The sequence below is a fragment of the Hypanus sabinus genome, chromosome 4, assembly GCF_030144855.1.
Source record: "Hypanus sabinus isolate sHypSab1 chromosome 4, sHypSab1.hap1, whole genome shotgun sequence".
Classification (NCBI taxonomy): Eukaryota; Metazoa; Chordata; class Chondrichthyes; order Myliobatiformes; family Dasyatidae; genus Hypanus; species Hypanus sabinus.
In genome coordinates, this window is record NC_082709.1 from 159,352,936 (window position 1) to 159,377,944 (window position 25,009).

At 38.5% G+C, this 25,009-nt stretch overlaps 1 protein-coding gene and 1 long non-coding RNA gene across 9 annotated transcripts in view; one reads left to right on the forward strand and one right to left on the reverse strand.

Annotated features, from left to right (window-relative positions):
* Positions 1–23,769, forward strand: part of senp7 (SUMO specific peptidase 7) — a 90,906-nt gene extending 67,137 nt beyond the window's left edge. For all 8 annotated transcript variants that reach the window (XM_059968572.1, XM_059968573.1, XM_059968567.1 and 5 more), the window contains 12 exons: positions 740–907; positions 1,343–1,584; positions 5,691–5,827; positions 9,188–9,304; positions 13,178–13,300; positions 14,708–14,800; positions 15,211–15,422; positions 16,478–16,539; positions 17,702–17,757; positions 19,312–19,380; positions 21,344–21,494; positions 23,460–23,769. In XM_059968572.1, coding sequence (XP_059824555.1) covers positions 740–907; positions 1,343–1,584; positions 5,691–5,827; positions 9,188–9,304; positions 13,178–13,300; positions 14,708–14,800; positions 15,211–15,422; positions 16,478–16,539; positions 17,702–17,757; positions 19,312–19,380; positions 21,344–21,494; positions 23,460–23,618 — 1,589 coding nt within the window. In that variant the 3' untranslated portion in view covers positions 23,619–23,769. The remainder of the gene's footprint in view (positions 1–739; positions 908–1,342; positions 1,585–5,690; positions 5,828–9,187; positions 9,305–13,177; positions 13,301–14,707; positions 14,801–15,210; positions 15,423–16,477; positions 16,540–17,701; positions 17,758–19,311; positions 19,381–21,343; positions 21,495–23,459) is intronic.
* LOC132393407 (uncharacterized) overlaps positions 21,513–25,009 on the reverse strand; it is a 53,068-nt gene continuing 49,571 nt past the window's right edge. Inside the window, exon 3 of the long non-coding RNA XR_009511864.1 lies at positions 21,513–23,341. This is a non-coding gene — a long non-coding RNA (uncharacterized LOC132393407). The remainder of the gene's footprint in view (positions 23,342–25,009) is intronic.

A 25,009-nucleotide genomic window follows, 5' to 3' on the forward strand; every position in this document is an offset into this window, starting at 1 on the left:
TTGGCCATGCATCATTTATACTGTTTTCAGCTACATGTACAACTTACATTTTGCTTATAAACTCTGTATTCAGTCCCTTAAGTATTTTCACTTTGTGTGTTCGTCTATTTTGGACATTGCTGATTACAGAATGAAGCTTAAATTTGATTTGAAATTTACATTGTATTTGATCAATTATTTAAAAAAAGATATCCTTGCTTCTCTTTATCCGAAGCTTTACCACTTTACTCCCATCCTCGTGCCCACTTCAGGTGCATTGCTGAGCCACATAATTCAGGCCATTGCAAGGGTCTTTGAGCCTGAATAAAAGTGCTTATATAAACCTTGCTTTTCCCATTATTGCTCCTGAAGTCAAGTTGATGCATATAATCAAAGGCTGCTTCTCTCAGAATGCTGCCCAACAAGCTGAGTTTGTGGATATTTGAAAACCAGGCTCTGCTGTGGTGGTTTGCATACCAAATTCTGTGACTACTGTGCTTACCAGCTGAATCTTGGCCCTCACTGCACTGCATTCCTAGTTGTCAAAGCTGTTTACATTTTATAACCTATTGACAATGTACAGATGGCGACCAAGCAGCATAGTTCAATCAAGAAGTCAGTTTTGGGAGCATATTAGCAGGTGGCAATTTAAAATTCATTTTCTTTATGTAATAGGATGAAGAAGCCTCTGTTTAGAAAACTCTTTAACTCAGTCTTTTGTCGGTGGAGATGTATTAAATGATGTTTTGTTTTCAAACAGATTGCCATGCATTACTACTGGATACCTCTTGCTTGAAGAAGTACAGTGTGTGGGAGAGATTGTCTGACTCTATCTTTGAGAATCACTCGATTATTTTCCTTTGGTTTGCTGCAGATTATATAGATGAGATCAACAAACAGTTAAAATTCACTTATCTAAACCAGGACTGTAAGTCTATATTTACCATAATTTTGTGTTTTGATTTCTTTGTTCTACTTTAAAGTATTCCTGATTCAAATCAGAGACCATCTAACGTTCAGAAATTATAAAGTCCACTGGTCTCCATTCTGTCACCAAATCAGGTTAGAAGCTTATCCAGCAAGCCGGTATGCTCCAACCTGTTTCCTGAGGCAGTCAGTGTATTTTCAACTTGTTTCGCCACTCATCTGACCAAGCCGATCAGAACTTAATATCAATCCACTACCCCCCAAAGTTTGATGCTGGTAAAACTGAGGAAAAATCTTACTGCTCATTTATTTACACACGTTCTCGTATATCATTTGAAGATGCACCTGATGCTCATTTGGAAGAAGTCAGCTAACAGGGAATGTGATTTTAATGCAGTTTATTTTCTGCACATCACAGCAGTTGTTTTCTTTGCAGATAAATGCAGTGAATATGTCTTCATTCAGCTTTTCAAACCTTTACAAGCAACAGAAACAACAGTGTTGAAGAAAATTATGACTCTTACTGGCACAAGGCATAAAATTGCAGACTTGTGTGAAGTTATGTCATTGGAAGAGACTTACCAGTTACTTGCTAAGCTTGATTCAGAGCAGAGCTCCTTCGTATCGTCCTGCTACAAAAACTTGCAGCATCAAGTGGATAAGGCTGCATTATCACAGGTGACTATGTACAGTGCCTTGAAAAAGTATTCAACCCCACAACTATCTTCACCTTTTATTGACTCATTTTCTAAAATTAAAATTTGAGCTGGTCTACAAAACAGTGCATCATGTCAAATCAAAAGAATAATTTCAAAACCTGTCAATTTACTAAAAATTAAAAACCAAAATTGTGAGGCTGAAAAATATTCATTCCCTTTCTAATTACTACATTAACTTTCCAACTTGCCCAATTTGTTGATATAGAAAACTGGAGGATCACCTGTTTTCAGTGAATTAATAAGAATAAATACCCCCCCTCTCTCTGTAAGGTCCAACAATATGGTAGACTTTCAACCAAAATGAAGACAAAAGAGTACTCAAGACAAGTCAGGGAAATGATAACAGAGAAGCACAAATCCGGGGAAGGGTAGAAGACCACCTCAAAGGCACTGAACATACCTCGTAGCTCAGTGCAGTCCTTTGTGGAAAAACTGAAAAAAAAAAGGAATTTATAGCTGCACTGCATGGATCAGACTGCCCCTGTAAACTTAGTCAACGGAGAAGAATGACACTTGTGAGAGAAGCTACTGTGACGCCAGCAGTCACTCTGAGGGAGCTGCAGAAATCAGTCTGTAACTGGAGATGAAGTTCATGGCTCCATAATCGTTAAGGCCCTGCACAAAAAGGGTATTATGGAAGAGTGGCAAGGAAGAAGCCCTAGATTTTTTTTAAAAAAAGCTTATCTTTCTCTGTAAAGACTTAGCAAAGTGACTCTTAGGAAGAAATAAAGGCGTGGTCGAATGAGGTTAGGTGGAACTTTTCAGCCTCAACACTAAGTGGTATGTTGTGTAATTCTAATACTGCATCAGTACTGATCAAGTCCCTACTGTAAAGTATGGTGGAGGTAGCATCATGCTACAGAGATGCTTTTCAGCAGCAGGGACTGGAAATTTAGTCAGGATTGATGTGAGGATGAATACTGCTAAACACAGAGAGATACTGTTTAAAAACCTACTAGCCTTTGCCAGAAAGTTTAAACTGGTGAGGAAGTTTGTTTTTCAGCAGGACAACGATCCAAAGCACACTGCCAGAGCAATCCCGGAATGGCTTCATCTGAACAAAATTGATGTCCTTGGGTGGCCTATTCAGAATCCCCTGACCTTAACCCAATCAAATGTCTCTGGCAGGACCTTAAGATTGCAGTACGCTGTCATCCCAGCTAACCTGGCACAGCTTAAGCAATTTTGTAAGGAGTAATGGGCAAATCTTGCTCCATCTTGTTGTGCAAAACTAATAGTGTAGAGACTTATTCAAAAAGGTAACTAGCTGTAAAGCTGTGAGAGGTAGTTCAACTAAATATTGAGTAAAGGGGGATGAATACGTTTGAACTACTTGCATTTCAGTTTTTGAAATTTTAGTTTTTCATGCTTTACAGTTTTCCTTGTTTTCTGGGCTACACTATGGGGGGGGGGGAATCATCTGATTCACAAATAAAAAGTCTCAATTAAATTGTCCAAAATCCCTGGTTGTAATACTCATTTATGTAAACAAAGGGTTGGGGGCTGAATACTTTTTCAATACATTGTAGATGAAGGTGCATTCATAGCAAGTATTGCATGTGCATAGAACAAAAAATTCCTCTGAAATCACGGAGGCTTTAAAAGGCCATTATATCCAAATACAATTCCTCATAATTCATTTTGATTTTAATTTAAAGCTTTTAAGATTTTATAACTTGTTTTGAAAATTTATGCAAATTGAAAAACGTGTCTGGTAATGTAACTTTGTTATATATTAGGGAATATTTTTCCACTGAAATAACAAATGTGTTCTAATTGAATCAGGCTGGCAATCTCATTGTTTTCAAAGTTTGTTCTTTTGGCTGTACATTGTGCATCAAAATGCCAACATTGGTTGTGCAGAACTCTGAAATTCATGCACCAACACAAGTTCCAAACCTCTGTTCAACTGATCACTGGTGATTTCCTGATTGTCCTGTGTCATTGGACATCTCATGAAATCTAGCAACGTGATACAAATTTTTTGAGATTCCTTTGCGTTTACTATGGGAACTGTGATCCCACTCATTTTCAAAAGGGAGGAAATGGTGCAAGGGATTTTTGCACAATGGGGAAATGGTTAAGAGCTGCATGCAACATAGGAATGCATTTGAAAGGATACAAAACTGTAAAAGCGTGGGTTTCATTCATCTACAATATCAAAAACTGCACATAAAACAGTTGCTGGTGGAATTAATTAGCAACACTAGAAGGCTAAAAGATAGTTAATTTGGGAAGTGGAATGGTAGCCATGAGACATAGGAGCAGAATTTGGCCATTCAGCTCTTCAAGTCCTCTCCACCATTTCAACCCCATACATCTGCCCTCTTACCATATCTCTTGATCCCCCAACCAATCAGGAATCTTATCAACCTCCATGTTAAATATACCCACAGACTTGGCCTCATCTGGAGTCTGTGGGACAGCATTCTACAGATTCACACTTTTGGGCTAAAAAAAATTCTTCCTTACTATTCTAAAAGGTTGCCCCTCAGTTTTGAGGCTGTGCCATCTAGTTCTGGATACCCCCACTATTGGAAGCATCCTCTCCACATCCACCCTATCTAGTCCTTTGAACATTCGCTAGTTTTCAATGAGATCCCCCCCACATTCTTCTAAATTCCAGTGAGTACAGGCCCAAAGCTGCCAAACACTCCTCATGTGTTACCCACTTTTTTTCTGGAATCATCCTTGTGAATGTCTCTCCAATGACAATACATTCTTTCTGAGATGAGGCGCCCAACACTGTTGACAATACTCCAAGTCTGGCCTGACTAGTGTCTTATAAAGCTTCAGCATTATTGCCTTGTTTTTATATTCTATTCCTCCTGAAATAAATGCTAACATTGCATTTCTCTCCTTTACCACAGACTCAGTCAGCGAATTAACCTTCTGGGAGTCTTGCACGAGGACACTCAAGTCCCTCTGCGCCTCTGATGTTTGAATTTTCTCCCCATTTAGATAATAGTCCTCACTACTGTTCCTTTTACCAAATGTATTATCATACATTTCTCAACACTGTATTCTGTCTGCCACCTTTTTGCCCAGTCTTTCAATTTGTGTAAGTCCTGCTGCAATCGCATTGCTTCCTCAGCGCTACCTACCCCTCCACCTATCTTCATGTCATCCGCAAACTTTGCCACAAAACTATCAATTTCACTATCTAAATCATTGACAAGCAGCAGTCCCAATACCGACCCCTCAGGAACACCAGTAGTCACTGGCAGCCAACCAGAGAAAGCTCCCTTTATTGCCACTCACTGCATCTTGCCTGTCAGCCATACCAGTATTTCCTGAAACACCAGAGGATTTTATCTTGTTGAGCATCTTCATGTGAGGCACCTTATCAAATGCCTTCTGAAAATCCAGGTAAATGATACCCACTGCCTCTCCTTTGTCCACCCTGCTTATTACTTCCTTGAAGAATTCCAACAGATTTGTTAGGCAAGATTTCCCTTTACAGAAACCATGCTGACTTTGATTTATTTTATCATTGGTCTTCAAGTACCCTAAAACCTCGTCCTTAATAATGGACTCCCAACACTGAAATTAGGCTAACAAGCTTATAATTTCCTCTCTTTTGTCTTCCTCCCTTTTTAAAGAGTGGCCCTTGTAAAGTAGAGTCAAATTTATATTTTTCTCATGATCAGTGAGTTGCAGAGATGGAATTTCACTCCACTTTAACTTGCCTTGTACTTGTTATTAACACTGGTGTTGAGTAGTAGCATTATTCCCATGAGGGTTTCAAAAGGTACTGATTATTTATGAATGGGCTTGAAGGTGAACCAGAAATCAACTTATTACTGACTTTAAAAGAAACTAGATCGCACTTTTAAGTATAATCCATGTTTGAAAATATATACTTAGCTCCTGGTGTTGCAATAAAATTGGAATTGTTGCTTCAATTGCACTTTTCTACTCAGCAAAGAAAGTTAAATTCAATCTTGTTAAGGCATCATGATGAATCAGTGGTATCAAAGGTGTATGCAATGCAGAATCAGTCTTGGATATTATAGAGAATTGAGTTGTTTTTCACATTTCCACTTCTGTCTTTACTCTCCATAGGAAGAAAGTGCAAATTCAACAAGGGCAAATAATTACACTTTGTGTCATATACGGAGAAAGGATCATTATGTAGTTTCATTTGCTTCAAAGCAAGAGAAGCAGAGGCATATATTTAGAGGAAACGGACAAGTTCAGAAGTAAGTTTGTATTCTGTCACCATAAACTATACTCAGAGGTTAAGATGGATCATGTGCATGCTTGTGTGTGTGTGTGCATGTGTGTATATGTGTGCACATTCAAGACAGTAAGACTCAAACAATTGTAAGTCTATGGTAATAATATCCTTTTTCAATGATTGTTTGAAACTTGGATTCTCCATGAGATCCATTTGAATCATCAATGGAAATCCTCAAAGAGCACAAGGGCATTAGTAAATCTCTCCACCACAGCCTGTAAGATGTTTGTACATTCTCCCCGTAACTGTATGGGTTCCCTCTGGGTGCTCCAGTCTCCTCCCACAGTCCAAAGACATACCAGTTGGTAGGTGAATTGGTCATTGTAAATTGTCCCATAATTAGGCTAGTGTTAAATGGTGGGATTACTGGGCGACATGGCTGAAAGAGCCAGAAGGGCCTAGTCTGTGCTGTACCTCCTTAAATAAATTTAAGGACACTCTTAAACCAGAGTTTGGCATATATATTAGAAATTGTGGGATATCAGAATTGTGGAATGCTAGAATTGTCGGAGAGAGGGCATGCTGCATTCTGAAGACTACATTTCCAGAAAAGATTAAAAAAAAGATGAGACATGAATCCATTTCCAGAGAAGCTTTAAGAGTCAAGTTTAATATCACGGGCGCATGTTGTGAAATCTGTTGTTTTGCGGCAGCAGTATGTTGCAATACATTATAATAAAAAGCTATAAATTACAGTAGGAAAAATGTATAATTAAATTATGAAATTAGTGTAAAAAGTGATAAAAGTGTTCACGGGTCCATTGCTCATTCATAAATCTTTTGGCGAAGGAGAAGCTGTTCCGGAGACATTGAGTGTGTCTTTAGGCTCCTGTACCTCCTTGAAGGTAGAAATGAGAAGTGGGTATGTCCTGAGTGATAGGGGTCCTTAACAATGGATGTCACTTTCTTGAGGCATCACCTTTTGAAGGTGTACTCAATGCTGGCAGGCTAATGCCCATGATGGAGCTGGCTGACTTTCTACAGCTTTTACCAATCTTGTGCTGAGGCCCCACCATACCAGTCAGTGATGCAACCAGTTAGAATGCTCTCCACAGTACTTCTGTAGCGTCTTTGACATACCAATTCTCCTGAAACTCCTAATGAAATATAGCTGTGCATTGTTTATAATTGCATTGATGTCTTGGACCTAGGATAGATATTTAGAGATGTTGTCGATCCAGGAACTTGAAACTGCTCACCCTTTCAACTGCTGGTCCCTTGATGTGTTGTGTGTTCCCTTGACTTCCCCCTTCCTGAAGTCCATAATCAATTCCTTGTCTTTACTGATGTTAAGTGCAAGGCTGTTGTTGTGACACCACTCAACCAGCCGATCTCCCTCCATCCTATACACCTCATTACAATCTGAAATTCTGCCAGCATAGGCAGATTTATAGATGGCATTTGAGCTGTGCTAGCCATGCGGTTGTGGGTGTAGAAAGAGTAGAGCAATGAGCCATGCACACATTGCTTGAATTTCCAGCATCTGCAGATTTCCTCGTGTTCACACATTCTTGAGGTGCTCCGGTGTTGATCGTAAGTGAGGAGGGAATGTTATTTCTGATCCACACTGACTGGTGTCCTGGAGAGGAAGTCGAGGATCCAGTTGCAGAGGAAGTTCAAAGGCCCAGGTTTTGGAGCTTGTTGATTAGAACTGAGGGTGTGATTGTGTAATCAATAAACAGCAGCCTGATGCAGGTATTTCTATTTTCCAGGTCATCCAAGGCCAAGTGGAGAGCCAGTAAGGTTGTAGTTGCTCTAGACCTATTGTGAGGAGCAAATTGCAGCATAGGCAAGAATTGATTCTGGCCACGGTCAACTTTTCAAAGGTCTTATGTCAAGTATTAGACTTCAATTGGCTAGACATTCCACTTGATAATGATAGGTCACTGGTGATCACGTTATGCAAAGCTGACTTTGAAATGCCAGGAGTTATAAATGTGGATGCTTTACACTGTAATTTTTAAACTCTGCTCCAGTGTTGTTCTCCAGCTTTGGAAACCTCAAGGAGTTCAGCAGTGAAATGTGAACTTGTGTGGTTCTCCAGCTCAGGTTCTAGTAGTTCTGCTAATTGACCCAGTGTCAAGGTAGCCCTACCAGGGGAGCAGTGAATTCCATTCACTTAAACAGAGGAACATGGTGAAGATTCGATGGGCTGAATGGCCTCATTATGCTCCTATATCTTATGATCTTATGGTTTAACAGTGACAGCATAAATATTAGATGATTTATGTTTTAAATTATTTGAACTGGTTAAATATTTTAAGATGCTTAAGCATGTTCTTCTAATTTGATTTTAAAAGAAACCAGTGTTTTAAATGTATATTTTAAGACTTTATTTGGAAGTCTTTGTTTCCAAATGTTTGAGACGTACAAGATTTCTGTTGGGTTTGATAGCCAGCTAAACCACGAGCTCCGGTTTGGCCAATATCATTGTTTACAGATGCTTTGTGGTGGGGTTCATTCACTCCTCCCACCATCACTCGCATCCCACCATATGGTGACGCAACACTATTAATGGTTGGCTTGGCTTGAGAGCATGAACTGTTCAGGAGAGATCAGCAAAAGGAAAGTTTAGGTCAATATCAAGTGCAAAATGTGTGTGTGCTGATTTTAAAGGAGCTAATTCTAAATGTTAGGTTCATTATGATGTACTTCTCGTTGCCATTGTCACAGATTAAATTAATTTTTTCTTGCAGCAGCTTTCCAAATTAAGTGGTGACTTCATGTTTTTAGTTTCCCCTTCACCTGTCGAAGGGAATCTGATGGCCGTCATTTGTACAGGGAGATATCTGGAGTCGTGTGGATTAGAAATGTCTATTTGTGAAGTACATTGTTGCATTTAATTTACAAGTTTCCAGTACTTAGTAAATGAATTAATTAACCCTGCTACTTAACATTTCTAACAGTACAGAGGCTCCTTAAGTTGCAAACAACCTGACATGGAAATCTGGCTTTATGTAAAATCTCTCATATTTTCAAAGTATTTTTCAAGCTAATAATACATTTCATGGGTAATCATTAATAACTGGATACAAGTATAATATATTCCACTAGTTTAACTCTGGGTGGTGTTTGGGTGATCATTTAGTGAAATGAAAGAATTATGCCATGTATGCAGAGTGATATAGTATGGATTATGTTAGAAAATAGACATCTCTAACAGAGAAGCCAGCTTCTTAGGAACCGAACCCTTAAGTAATCCAAGGACTACCAGTATATCACAAGTGTTGGTTTGTGTTGCAGAGGTGAAAATTATTTTATTCAGATAATTGAATTGAATGTCAAAGAAAGAATTTTAAAACATGTTCTTTGTTTTCTCTAGAATAATAGTCTACCCTCCTCCACCAACTAAAGGAGGACTTGCAGTTACAACTGAAGATCTTGAATGTTTGGAAGAGGGAGAGTTTCTCAATGATGTCATCATTGACTTCTATTTAAAGTAAGCCTTGTCTGTATATTTTACACTTTATATTGATTTGTAAGAGCACTTGCTCTTTTAAAGGTAAAAGAACTGGTGGTAAATCATAATTATTCTTGGTTAATGTTCTTAAACAGGATTAATGTTGTTATCAGAATTTGCAGGGACCATATGTTTTCTTTCTTCTACTCAAGGATTCTTTTTGTCTTATTTGGGAAGATATTTAGGTACTTAAGACAGATTTCAGCCCTGCCAAATCTTAAAGCAGGTCATTTGTAAGTCATCGAAGTTAGTCTGATTTGATTACATTAATCTCTTGGGATCAACTTAGAGGTAAGAAGCAAATTACTGGTTACTAGAAAGAAAATGCTGGCAGTAGTCAATTGAGTAGATGTATATCAGACCACCCTCTTCTCAGGTATGTTTTTTTTTGTTAAGGGCTACCCTGCCCAGTAGTTGGAGCACTGCATATTGTAGAAGTCGGTCATGTTTCGCAGCCCACAGCAATCATTTGAAACTTTATTCACTGAATTATTTGAGCCTAGTGTAGGAATTATACTAAGAAAGTAGGACACTAAATGTAATTGAACCTAGGGGTACCATGCCTAGTTTGTTGAAAGCAGTTTCATAGATAGGGTGGTGAATAGAGCATTTAGCCTGCTTGCCTTCATCAGTCAATGCTTTGAGTATTGGAGTTGGTTCATTATATTACAGTTGGTGAGGCTGCACCCTGTATCATGTGCAGCTTTGGTCACCCCATACAGGGGAAACTTGGTGAAAATTGAAAGAGTGCAGAGAAAACTTCCGAGGATGCTGCCTGGATGTAGAGGGCCAGAGTTATAGAAAGAGTTGGTTGGCTCGGTTTTTATTACTTGGTCTAGGAGAATGAAGGGTTACATATGACAGTATTTAAAGTTATGAGAGGCATAGATAAGGTAGATGTTAACAGTCTTCCCAGGAGTTGGGAATCCGAACTAGGGATGTGAGTTTAGGGTGAGAGTGAAAAGATTTAAAATGGACTTGGGGCAACTTTTTCATGTAGAAGCTGGTGTCAGAGGAAGTGGTTGAGGCAGGCGCAATAGTATAATTTAAGAAGCTCTTGGCTAGGTACATGGGGACATGGGGCAAAAGCAGGAAATTGGGACCAGATGGTCATCATGGTCTGATTGGACCAAAGGGCCTAGATCAGTGCTGCATTGTTCTATGCACTATTCATAGAAGCCTCTTGATTAGTTCCAGGATGACTTAAAAATCACAATTCATTCAGTGATTATTATACCCTTAATATAATATGCGACATGTGCCATTCATTTCTAAGGTTCACATCTTAGATGAGCATTTTCTTGTCGGTCCTCAAATACTTTGAGCACATAAGAGACCACACCTCCTAATCAGCATGCAATTATAATAAATCCCTTTGATCCAGCCAACAAAGGTGACATACTGTAAAAGATCTCTTGTACTCAATAGACTTCTTATTAATAGCCGCATTTCTTCTTGTGACCAGAGCTGTTTCTGAAGTTGTCATGTCTCCCTGCATTTCTTTATATGTTAACTGCTTTGGGAATCGGCCTGAGCTACCTTTGCCTGGGAAAACAGCCCACTTGCACCTAGCTGTGTCAACGTCCCAGGTTCCCAAATACCTCTGTACTGAGTTGAAATATAGCCATTTAGGAAAGATTTGTCAAGGGGCACAATGTCACTGTCTGCAAGCCAGACAAACAAAAAACTAAAGCTCTAGAAGCTCTAGAACAACCAGAATATCAATGATAGGGTGACTGACAGCAGGTACTTCTCTACCGGTATGGTTACTACCAGCTGAACTAGATTAGTCACTGCATTTTTTAACACAGAAATTGAAGCACATCAAGATAACAATGTTAGAAACCTTGTATGCAGATTACTCATTGTTGTGAAATGTGCTGCATTACCAGGATATGGTTGCCTGTAAACTCTGTTCTTGAATTCATTCAGTGTACACTGGCGTGTTCTTTTGATTGACGGTAAATGAAAAAATCTGCACAGATGCCTAATGCAGATAGTGGAGTGCTTTTAAAACAATGCTATTTACAATTGCATCCTCAAAATCTTCGTTGTAACATTCAAGATGATTATCGATATCTTCAAATTCTTTCTAGTTCCTAACTTGTTGAAGTAGTGAAATGCTTGCATTTTCACTCCTGGTCATTTCTAGCATCTCCAAGCCTGGATGCTTGAAACCTCAGTGAGCAAAGCAGTTCTGAATTTTTTTTCACTGCTGGTTTCTCGGCAACTATCAGTGACAAAAATCACTGCCTTTTGAACATAAGTGCGTGCAACTGATGCTATTTAAAAACTGTTTCTCTCAGTATGGTGTAGTGTCTGATGGCCACATGGTGTGCACATGACTGATACTGGTTAGAAAATGTTCAGTATCAGTCTCCTTCCCCAGTTAAGTCTCAAGTAAACAAAGGGAATCCTGCTGGTTTTCTTGATCTGTTTTTGTTCTTTAAGAGTTGTCCCTAATAAGTGGCTGCCCCAATTAACCAGAGGCTCAGTTTATCAAAATCTACTTTCCATTTAAAACTGAGTTAATCAGATAAGTAGATCTATGTACAGTAATAAAATCAGAATCAGGCTTAATATTACTGGCATATGTTGTGTAATTTGTAACTTCGCAGCTGCAGTACATGGTAATAAAGCTATGAATTAGAACAAGAAGTGTATATAAAAATAAATAAGTAGTTGCAAAAGGAGAGAGTAACAATTACTGAGGTAGTGTTCATGGGTCTATTGTCCATTCAGAAATCTGATGGCAGAGGGAGAAAAACTGTTCCTGAAACACTGAGTGTCTCTTCAGGCTCCTGTACCATCTCTTTGATAGTTGCAATGAGAGGTGAGCATGTCCTGGATGATAGGGGTCCTTAATGGAGGATGCCACCTTTTTGAAGTATGGCCTTTTGAAGGTGTCCTGGATGCTGGGAAGGCAAATGCTGGCTGAATTTACAGCTTTCTCCAACTTTTTCCAATCCTGTGCAGTGGCCTCTACATACCAAACGGTGATGTAACTAGTTAGAGTGGTGCACCTGTAGAAATTTTCCAGTGTCTTTGGTGACATACCTATTTTCCTCAAACTGCAAAGGAAATACAGTTGCTTCTTTTGTAATTGCATCAACGTATTGGGCCCAGGATAGATCCTCAGAGATTTTGACACCCAGGAACTTGAACTTGCTGACTCTTTCCACTTCTGATCCCTTGATGAAGACTGGTGTGTGTTCCCTCAACTCGACTTTCCCTTCCTGAAGTCCACATTCAATTCCTTGGTCTCACTGAAGTTGTTGCTGTGACATCACTCAACCAGCTGATCTGTCTTGCTCCCGTAGGCCTCCTTGTCACCATCCAATTGTCCATCACATCCCATTGTTTTCATTGAGAGCACTGCATGTGCATTAGATTAAATCTGCTTAGAATATCCTGACTGAGAGCTAGAAAATGTGCTAGCTTGTTAGGCTCCATGAGGAATCTGTTGATACTGTACAGGAGCTGTGGGTAGCACCGTGGGAAGATTAAACCAACATTGAAATTTGGGTCTTGCGTGGGGAAAAAAAATGATTAACTCCAACTAAAGTATTGGCATGGGCTGAAAAATTTGTCCCTCTTCTGCATGCTTGTAAAGGATTCTTCATACATCAAATTTGATCAATGAATTAATTTTTCAAGAACTGCAAATAATGTGGACCATAAGTAGGCACTGCAGTAATAGAGTGCCCTTTTCTCTTATGTAATATGGTCATGAATTAGAGATTGCAAGTTAACTGTTCATTCTATCAAAGCTTGTTGCATTAAATTTTCATTGTAAAAAGCTTTATGAAAGATGTAACCACATTTTCATAAATCATTTCAATATTCTATAAGGTACCTGTTGCTTGAGAAAGCACCTAAAGAACTTGCTGAGCGTACTCACATTTTTAGTAGCTTTTTCTATCGACGTCTGACCCGAAAGGATAATGCTGAATCAGAGGAGGTGAATAATCTCTCGTAAGTAAATTTTCCACCGTTCACATACTCAATTTTGTGGTGTTCATTTGTAGTTTTTTTTTTGGAGATATAAGCATCATCTGTAAGGGCCAGCTTTCATTGCAGTTGGGAAGGTGATGGTGTGATGCCATCCTGAACCACAGCAGGCACTCCGATAAAGGTACTCGCAAAGTGCTTTTGAGCTATTTCAGGATTTAGACCTCATTATCAATATCTTTCCAAATCAGGATGATATATGACATAGAAGGAAGGGATCCTGCACGTGGTGTTCCCAGGTGTCTACTGCCCTTTTCTTGGGTGGTAGATGTCATAGGTTTGGGAGGTGCTGCTGGAGTAGTCAATGTGACATTTTGTGCATGGTATTCACCGCTGCCACTATACCCTGGATGCACAGGGAGTGAATGTTCTGGCTTTGGTTGGGATACCAGTCAAGTGAATTGCTTTGACCAGGATGATGTCAAGATTTTGACTTCTGTTGAAGCTGCACTCCAAAAATCCAGAAAGTTAAAATAAAATATTCAGCCATGGTCTTAACTTGCATCTTGTAGATAATGACAATTTTTTTGGGTTATCAGGAGGTGAGTCATATATTGCAGAGCTCCTAGCCTCTGACCAGCTCTTGCAGCCATGGTATTTACATGGCTGGTCGATTTGATTTTATGATCAAAGTGATTCCAAGAATTATTATCAAACCATTTGCACTTTTACAGCTTTTTTTTCCCCTCTGTGTATTGTCAGCTGTAGGTGTAGGTTAAGTTGAGTTGCTAGATTTAGATACTGGAAAACTACTTTTTTGACTCTGCTTTCACTAACTTTGTTTTTCTAAAAACAAAAAAGATGTTGAATCATTTTGGATTCATTCAAGTTAAAGAAAAACTGAAGATTTGACTTGGTCTTAGTGAATATTGTTTAAAATTTAGCTTGAACATTTCTGATATTGTTTGGAAGTTCATGCAGATCTTTCCATTTTGTCATCAATTTAATATGTAAGGTTGCCTCTCCTCTTAATTGGAAGACCAAAGGGCAAAATAATACCTTGGACCAAATGGTATCTGGTATTGTCAACTGAACACTTGCAATTTAAAAGGACTGTTGAAATGAACTATTAATGTATGTAAATGTTCTTTCTCATTATTTGGCAGTTCTGACTCTAAACGTTATATTTGGTCACATGCACAGTTTGAAGTGCATCTTTTTTCCTTCTCGATATTTGTGCTGGACCTGACAGTCATTTTGAAATGCAGATTTAGACTTCTTCAGATCTTTAGTGTCTCTGGTGCTGTTTGCTGAGAATGAGGCTGCTAAAGCAAAAACCTGAAACTATTCAACAAACTAATCTATCTGTAATTTCTGTAATCTGTAACTATCTGTAATTTACTATCTGGGAATATTGTACTGACTTTCTAGAATACAACAGAAGAGGCATCAACGTGTGAAAACGTGGACTCGTCATGTGGATATTTTTACGAAGGATTTCATATTTGTGCCGGTCAATGAAGAGTGAGTACACTTTATTCAGGTGTTTCGAAAGTAAAGACACTGAGCTATTTTTGTCAGAACGCTGAACCTGGCTAATGTGCTGTGACTGAACTACAGTATTATTGTTAACTGACAGAATCTGCTAATATTTTAAATTTCTTGCAAGAGCTATCTAATAGTAAAAGATCAATACTAGAAACAGTTAAGATAAGCCACATTTTGAGTTATCTGTTTGTATGGTTTGCACATGGATGATCTGGTATTGAGAAGAAATGCTGAATATTTGCAGCGCTTTAGTTTTACTAGTGACTGATTTATCCATTTGAACAAATATCAGACTGAAGAGATGTGAAATATTATTAGTAACTGAACTAGGGACAAATTAATAAAATGCAAACTTGTTAGTTTATTGCTGTCATGTTTTCTTCCAGGTCTCATTGGTACCTTGCTGTGATTTGTTTTCCTGGGTTAGATAAAATAGTTTATGAATCTGATTTGACCAATGAACCAAAGGCAAGCAGATTACTTTCAAACCCATCTTCTATACACTCTAATAGTGAAATCATAAATAGGGATCATATGTCATCACTAGATGACCTGGAGGGTAATACCTCTCTGAGTGTGCCATCAGAGGATTCAGAAGGTAAGAAACTCAAGCCTCTTGGATGTTTATTGTTTCATTTATTTATTGATATCTCTTCAGTGATGGTTAGTATCAATTTTTTGTGAGACAACTGTAGTTTTTAATAGATCCCTCAGAATTAAATATATCAGTGGTCTTAATGGATTAGAAGAAGCAAGGAAAAAAAATCTATTTGCTGAAACAAAAAAAGAAAGTGAACATTTTTTCTCAAGCCACAGGATTAATCACTTTATTGGAGAACTCAAACTTGAAAAATTATTCAAATAAAATGTTACAAAAGTTGATCCTGCTAATATTTGCTTAAGCATTTAAAATGTTAAAATTCATAGTTATGTACGAACTTTTTATACTTGTTTCTTAAACAAGAAACCCTATTCAGGGGCAACTGCATAGGCAATAAATGTCAGCTTTCTCAGTGTTGCTGTTGCCCAAAGAATGACCTTTTAAGAAAATGTGCATTTCTTTTGAGCCTTCCATTTGTTGGCATTTAATTCAGTGTCGTCACTATCGTCATCATTATGTGCCGTGTCACACAATGTGGGCAATCATTGTCTTTTGATCTTGGAAAATGTTTCTACAGAAGTGGTTTGCCATTGCCTTCTGGGCAGTGTCTTTACAAGACTGGTGACCCCAGCTATTATCCAATACTCTTCAGAGATGATCTGCCTGGCGTTAGTGGTCACATAACCAGAACTTGTGATATGCAGACCAGCTGCTTATACAACCATCCTCTACCCGCTCATGTGGCTTCACATGGACCCAGATCAGGGGGCTCAGCAGGTGCTTCACCTTGCCCAAGGGTGACCTGCAGGCTAGTGGAAAGAAGGAGAACCTTGCACCTCCTTTGGTAGAGACGTATCTCCACCCCACCACCCGAATTTAGTGTCATAGTTTAAAATTATTCACAGTCCTATGGGATAGTTGCATGTGCTCATTGTAGATTAATTTAAGCTCATGGATATTGGCATGTGATTAATGTGGCTATCCAGGACAATGTTGATTGATTTAACAAGGCATTCATTTTAATATTCCAACTAGATTTTGCTTTATTGCAGATAAAGATTCCAGCACTGCTGCTTATATGAAGCCTTCTGCTTCACCTACGCCCAACATGCAGGTAAATGGTCATGGCAATGTAGTATAATTTCTAAATAGTAATACTCTTGGTGGAAAAAGACATTTTTTTGCTTGAAGACTAATTGAAAAGTAAGTCCATAAAAAAATCAGCACCACTGGGAAAAGATCGAAGTTTATTGATAGATCCTGCTTTGCATTTTAGTTTCAGCAAATAAATTCATTACCAAGTCAGTAAAGCTTAAGCTTGTGGAAATCATGAAAGCTTATATAGTTCTCTGGTTCTCTTAATTACTAAGTACGATTTCAGTCACATAGCATGAGAGAAATGTCCAATTCTTTGCTAGCTGATAGGAGCATCATCAGCAGTGATGATTTCTATTACTATAAGGGCTGCTTGATAGGATCACCTTTTCAGTCTGAAAATATGTTGTTGTAAGAACATCAAAGTAACAAAAGTAGCATTGAAAAGGTTAAATGCAGAACCTGGTTTTGGACAATGAGTAGAAGAGCTATCTAAAAATGAGTGACAAACAGGTTTAAGACCTAATAACAGCGTTCTCCCCAGAATTAGAGACTTGTATTAATGGGGAGGTATAGTCTTTGAAAACAGGCCCTTCTGCCCATGTAGTCTGTTCTGAACCATTTAAACTGCCTGCTTACATATTAAAAACCATATATTAAATCAGTGTTAAATACTGAAACTTGATGTAAAATCATACAGCATAAAAATTAAGCATTTGGCCCATCCTGTGATGTCTGTGCCAATCAAAAGAATATTAGTGGCTATAAAGATTCTTTAAGTCCCTTTTTCTATGCCCCCATCCCCAAGTCTATCAGGAAATGAAAATTTGCCAAGTTCATTCCAAGCTCGTTTGCCTGCTGTACCCCAGTTGACAATGTTGTTGAATGTTCTTGAACTATTTCACTAAAAGGACAAAAGCAGCTGATCTTTAAGCATCCACACCAATGCATTTTCAAACAGGAGCTTTACTGGAAATGTAGGAACACTGGAAACACTAGCCTGTGTACTTCATTTTTTTTCAACTCCCAAAGCATTTGACACAGTTTTAGTGAATTCATTACCTCATGGTTTAGATTATTTGGCACAGATTGGAAATTTCTATGCTTCATATTGCAGGTTGCATTTACCAGTTGTTGGAATAGGACCACTTTTTAAAATATATTATTTTGATTTCTTACAGGAATGTATAAAAGTACCCAAGATTCTACACCAACAAAGAGAAAAGATACTCAAGCAGTAAGTAGGAGTGAAATTATTAATTTTGAAGTTATTTTGATTCCAAGCAATATATTATTGTTGTTAAGATTAAGTTTCTTTTCTTTTTAAAGATGAGTTGACATGTCCATGTATGGCTCAAAATGCCACAATATAATGGACAATTCCCTTTGGCACACAGTTACTTTGAACTAAGCATTAAGATACAGGCATTGGCACCTTTTATATTTACAAACAGTTCTCTCATACACCCGAAATTTACGAGTTGTTCAATGCATGACAGTGAATTCTTTTTGACATCCAGGTTTGGAATGTTTTAGTTAATGAACTGATTCCTTCAGAATATTTGTGAGGATAACTTTAATAGAGGGTTAGGCAGATCAGAGTACAGTGAACTATTAATAGGATTTAACATTCAATATACATAAACATTTACTGGAATTTTCTTTGCCAGTCGGTAGATACTCTACTTTTAAAATGAATGATACAGGTCCAGTCTTTGGGAATGTCACTAGGCAAAGTGGAAGCATTTGGGAGAAGTTTTGGAAGGACCTATTGTAACTCCTTTAGCTTCAAGGTTTTATGAAGAAGGGTAAGGAAAGACCAGAAGCATTGGTCCTGTATTGGGAGGAACCTGAGTTCAACATGTTAAGATAAGTTCTGTTAAATGTGGATTGAGAACTTTTACTTGCACTCCAGTCAATCAAAATGTGACCAAAATGAAGTAGTTGGAGTTCAAGGCCAGTGATGATAAAGGGTAAGGTGAAAAAAATTTAAAGCAACCCAGATGTCATAGGACATTAAACATCTTTATAAAAAGACAGCTTATGGAAAATTTAAAGAATAAAATAGAAGCCTACAGGAGTATAATGTGAGGAGTACATAAAAGAAAAAGTAAATAGAAATGAGAAGTGTCACAAAACTGTACTGATGAACAAAATTAAGAGAAATCACAGCATTTTTCAAGTTTAGTAAGGATAAGAGGGTAACCAGGGAAAACATTAAGCCAGTTTAGGTCCATAGTGGCATTCTGTGCATCTATATTCAGAGTGGAGAAAGATATTGGAGAATTCAAGGAGGGGGATCATAGATTTACCCATGCAATATTCTATGTCTATCCTCTAAAATTAAGGAGCTGTTTTAAAAACTGAGAGGAAAACAATCCTGCCTCAACAACTTTGATATATCACTGGATTTCTGCATGCATCATTTTAAAGTAGCCCTCCTTGTTGATAAATAGTAGTAGAGTTTACCAACAGGTGTCCACTTATTTAATGCTTTCATACTGTGTAATTCTTTTTTCAAGCTGTGTTGGGGAACTCTCAGATTTGCAATAAAGATAAAATTTCTCCAACTTCCAAGCCTTTGAATCTAAACTTTTAACGTCCAGCAAAAATTATCTGAAAAGTTCACGTTTTAATATAATCTTTGGTGACAATATTTTGGTCTGTAATTATTTTTCCTTTTCACTGCCAAGAGGCACAGGTGATTCATTCAAACAAAGTGGCTTTAATCTCTATTTTCTTTAAAAATAAGGTGATCTTTGGCAACTGAATTGATCTGATTTTTCCTCAGGCCATGTATTCTAATAATGGACTCTTTAAGAGCGGCTTCACAATTGCACACAGTGAAGATTTTACGAGAGTGAGTATCAGTAAAGTGCTGTATGTTGGAATACAGACATAGAACAATTGTGCTAACTGCTTTGCTACTGTGTTGCCCCTTCTGCTTTAGAGTAGAAATTCAGGAGATGGCACCAATCATTAGTATTCATGTACCCTAGCTATAGGTACACACGAAACCCCGCTGGTGGCTGGTATGAATGCCCATTTGCTGATCCTAACCTTATCACCAACCCCTGACCTCCAAGATGACTACAATTCTGTTTCTAATGTGAAAAAGTCTTGAAAGAAAACTGTACTATCTTAAATGGTGACAACTGAAGAATGTCGCTGGGTGACTGCCAGGACAGGAAAAGGAAACAGGCAGTGTGGCCGTTCCCCTCAGTAATAAGTATACAACTTTAGATACAGTGTGAGGGATGACATACCAGGCAAATGTGCAGCCGCCAAGTCTTTGCCACTGAGTCTGGCTCTCTGGCTTAGAAGGGAAATGGGGGGAGAATGGAGGTGATTGGAGATTCATTAGTTAGGGGAAAGGCAAGCAATTCTGTGGATGTGAAAGAGACTTCTGAATAGTATGTTGCCTCCCAGGTGCCAGTGTTCACATAATTTTTAAGGGCGAGGTGGAACAGCCAGAAGTTGTAGTACATATTGGTTTAATGACATGGGTAGGAAAAGGGATGGGGTCTTGAAGAAAGAATATAGGGAGTTAGGTAGAAAGTTGACAAGCAGGACCTTAGGGTAGTGATCACTGGTTTGCTGGCTGTGCCATGTGCTACTCAGGGTATGAATAGTGTGTGGCAGGGTTTCAGATTTGTGGATCATTGGGACTGGGACGGACGTAAAAGAGGTGGGGGAGTGGTATTGCTACTCGGACAGTATCCCAACCCTGGAAAGATGGGGGGATCGTCTTTTGAGTTAGTATGGGTGGAAGTCAGAAACAGGAAAGGAGCAATCACACTGATGAGAGTATTCCATAGGCCCCCACAATGGAAACAGGAACACCAAGGAGCAGATCGGTAGGCTCATTTTGGAAAGGTGCAAAAATAGCAGGGTTGTTGTCAAGGAGGACTTCAACTTTCCTAATATTGATTAGCACCTCCTTAGTGGAAAGGGTGTGGATGGGGCAGAATTTGTCAGGTGTGTCCAGGAAGGATTCCTGACAAAATGTGGACAAGCTGGATAGAGGAGAGGCAATACTGGATCTGATAGTAGGCAATGAACCTGGTCAGGTGACTGATCTCTCAGTGGACAAGCATGTCAGAGACAGTGACCACAACTCCCTGACCTTTACCATAGCCTTGGACAGGGATAGCAGCAGACAGTATGGGAAGGGATTTAATTGGGTGAGTGTGAATTATGATGCTGTTTGGCAGGAACTTGGGAGTATAAATTGGGAACATCTGTACTCGGAAATGCACAACAGAAATTTTAGAGGTTGTTTAGGGAGCACTTGCATGGTGTTCTGGATTGGTTTGAACTATTGAGGCAGGGAAAGGATGGTAGGATGAAGGAACCATGGCTGACAAAAGATGTAAGACATCTATTCAAGAGGAAGAAAGAACCATACTTGAGTTTTAGGAAGCAACGATCAGAGATGGCTCCAGAGAATTACAAGATAGGCGGAAAGGAGCTTAAGAATGGGTTTAGGAAGCTAGTAGGAGGCATGAGATGGCCTTTGCAAGTAGGGTTAAGGAAAACCCCAAGGCATTCTACGCATATGTGAAGAGCAAGAGGATGACCAAAGTGAGGACAGAACTGTTCATGACTAAAAGAAAATTGCCAGGAGCAGACCTCTACATGCACACATATACTTTCTTGTAAGTTCTATTTACTACTTAGTCTTTGCTACCTATTCCTTTGCATCGGTATTTGCCATACATCCTGTGATGTTTTGCTTTGATGAGGGTGTTTTGCAAGTAGTTGGTAGTGATAGAAGTTACAGTAATGAACCTAATGTTCACCTTGTCCTCTCCCTGGTCTAGGTATCTACAGATAGAGTGGGAAGTGAAAAAAGGAGGACAGCGCAGTTTCACAGCTGATAATATGAAAGGGTCAGTTCCCAGAGTTCCGAAACAAGATAACAGCAGTGACTGTGGCATTTATTTGCTGCAGTATGTGGAGAGCTTTTTTCAGGTAACTTATTTTTAGCTAATCATTATGATTTTGTGGACATTAAGTTTCAATACCAGTGAGCTGTTTGTTATTTCTCAATCAGGGTTGCCTGTAAGATCCCCTGGTTGTGGATCAAATATTGTTGAATAGGAAGAACCAGCAAATCTCATTCTTGGTCTTGCGTGTCTTTCACCTCTCTCCCAATAGCTCACATTAACACTCTCCTTACCTCTCTGATTCCAGCATTAGTAGTATTTGTGTTCATTTTCATTACGCTCCTAGCTCTGACCATCTTCACCCTACCACACCACTCCCCCAAGCTAGCCCCTATCTGCCTTCTTATTTTGCCTTTATCTATAAACCACCTGCCTCTGTTTCCTAATTGCACTCCTCCCACACCCCTATCTGACTCCATCTGTCATCCTTCAACCCTCCCAGTCCACCAGTAATTTCTGAAGGGTCTTGGCCCGAAACTTCTGTATATTTCCCTCCATAGGTGCTGCCTGACTTACTGATTCCCTCCAGCATTTTGTGTTTGTTACCCCTGGTATCTGTATCCTCTGTATACTTCTATCTTCCCCCTCCACTCAGACCTGATGCAGGGTTTCAGCCCGAAACTGTTCCTTTCTCCCCACTGATGCTGCTTGATCCGCTGATTTCTTCCAGCAGATCGTTTGTTGTTCCTAATTTGTATGCTAATCTATTGAACTATTCTGGTTTAATGATCTGCCTGCTTGAGATATCAAGTCTGCTGCAATTGCTTTATTACTTTCTAACTTCAGTTATGAGCACTTTATCCATCCTCCTTGAAGGGGATAAACACTGCTCAGTTGTACCACCAAGTTTTGATTTTCCTTAGTTTTGCTTAATTCAATTATGTTATGAATTTTAGTTCATGTAAAACCAGGAGGTACAGCATTGTGAACTAATGTGCAAAGAAAAGCCTTGCAATTCCTGAGTTTCCAGTAGCGAAGGTAGAGTCCATTGTCATTAGGCTAATCCACAAATAATGATTTTGCTGCCCTCTGGCAACACACAAGGAAGAGATTTAAATAACGTGTTAGTTGATAGGCAGGGTGAAAAGTGGAGCCATCAAAAAGGAGTCCTTTGGAGAGAATTGGAATTTTAAGAGAGGAACCAAATGACTGGTAGCTTGCATCAGTCTTCCTGTAAAAGATAGAAGTTACATTACAAAAATAGCTCTTGGAATATTTCAGAATTGGAAGGAATGAAGGAAAATTCATCATTTTTGGAGCTGCACACTTGACAAGTCTTTGGAAGCTGACGGATTTCATCCATGGGAGGCCAAGTGGCCTAATCCTGCTACTAATTTGTATCTACGTACTTCACTATAACAGACATTAGTGAAAAGTATTGCATAAAATTTTGTGTTATCTTAAGCATTTTTAAAGTTAAGGAGCACAAAATTTACCAGTGTCATTCAGAATCCATATAAAGTGGGAATATTCCATGTTCCAACCACATTCAATGATCCTCATGAATAATTATGAGAAACATCAAGCTTAGAGATTCAGTTTAAAATATAACTCAAAAGAAAAATACTGCAAATGCTGGAAATCTAAAATTAGAACAAAAATCAAGCAGCATCTGTGTGCACGCCATCATAGCTAATGTTTCAGGACATTTGAGTGTGTGTGTGTGTGTACCCTTAACTCCTGGCGGAGTCGCCGGGGCACTATCATGACAAGCTTTTTGCACTGATCTTTTTGATGATTGCTCGTTATACGTCATGTCTTGGACATCTGAAACCTGGCTGAGTCCATCCCTCTCCAGGTTTTTGGAGCCGGCTGGATTCAGGAATCTTCACTCCGAAGTCCAGCGCTGATGCCACTACGCCATCAGCCAGCCTATTAATTCAAATAGAACTCCATAAATACCGAGGAAGACATTTTACCACAGAATTTGTTTTTGCATTGGATATTGGCTTCATCCCCCCCCTTACAAAATGACATTCTCTTTCCACAGAATCCCATCACAAATTTTGACTTGCCATTGCAGTTGGATAAATGGTTCCTGCGTCAAGAAGTAAAGAAAAAGCGGGAAGAAATACAAGATTTAATTCTACATTTACACAACCAGCAGAGAACTGATCATGAATGCATGTACAGTACATGGCATACATAGTATACGAGGTCATTTCAAGCCTCTGATCATCTTGAAGATATAAAGATTTTAAATTCAACTGTAAATGTTTGGATAACTAATGTAGCATATTCCATTTAAACCAGTTTTGTTTATAGCAATGTACAGTTTAATAAATTATACTGATTTGTGACTCCTTGAAACTTGCTGTTAATTTCTTACATTTGTTTCAGCCCTGACGATACCTAATGTTATTGGCCATTTAGAGCACTTTACACCCCAGACAGCAGGTACCCTATTAATCTTTATCACAGTCTGAGCATGGTGTGATTCAGCTGTTGCAAAAATACTTGTTCATCAGTTGGAATATTAACGGGTGGATTAATAATCTGAACTATTTATTTTCTGTTTTCAAGTAATTACAGAATTGGAGATGTGAGTAGTATGAAATTTTATCTAGGTTAGTACAATTGTCAAATATGTACATAATACTATAGTGTGCCTGCAAATTTTCATTCATTAACTCCCACTGAGTGGTTCTTTGACTGTTATAATGAGGTTGACAGGAGTGAAAACAGATCATAGTGCATTAATGAAAAAATTGTGCATAGGTGCCAACTATTGTTTTTAATAGAGGGGTTTTGTCAAATGTCATATTTTGCATAATTCAGTGACTGCTTGTATATTTTAATCTTGGCATTGTAGGAACAGAGTGAATCTTACCAGGAAAATGAAGCTCAAAATAGAGAAAATGGAAAACTAAATGCATCATGTTAAAGGACTATCTCCCTTTTGGAAAAACTGCTCTTTAATTTTTTGTAGTTTTATCCATCCATATTGAACAGATACAAACAATGTCTTAATGTCTGAAAATAAACAACATGTGAATGTAGAAATGGTAGAACTCATTTTGGAATACCGGAGAGATGCAAGTAACTTGCATTGCAATAACTTGGGTTTATTTCTTCATGCAATTTATTTGAAGTTGGAGCAGATAAGGTCAATAGCACAAATGCAGAATGTACAACTGTTTGAATGTTAATATGAGTGTATATTTTAATTAAAAGAAGAAATGTGAAGGATGGTGAGTGAATCAACACCAACATTTAGTCTTCAAAGTATTAACTACTTCTGACATCCAAAAACCTTTATAAGAACAGAAGTAATCAAAGTGGAGGCAGACTATGTGTTCTGTGGTTCATAGTTGATCATGTACCTTCCAGTACCTTCCTACACCTTCCTCCAGTTCTGTCTTAAATATATTTAGTACTGGGGACTCAACTGTTTATAATCTATAATATAATTGAAGGGGCTGAGTACGCAAATTTACCAATAATGCAAAGATAGACATGTTAACAAGTTGTGGATATTGAGGTGTCAAGTAAGTGGGAAAGAATTTATCAGCCAAAATGGAATGGGCAAATATGAAGTTA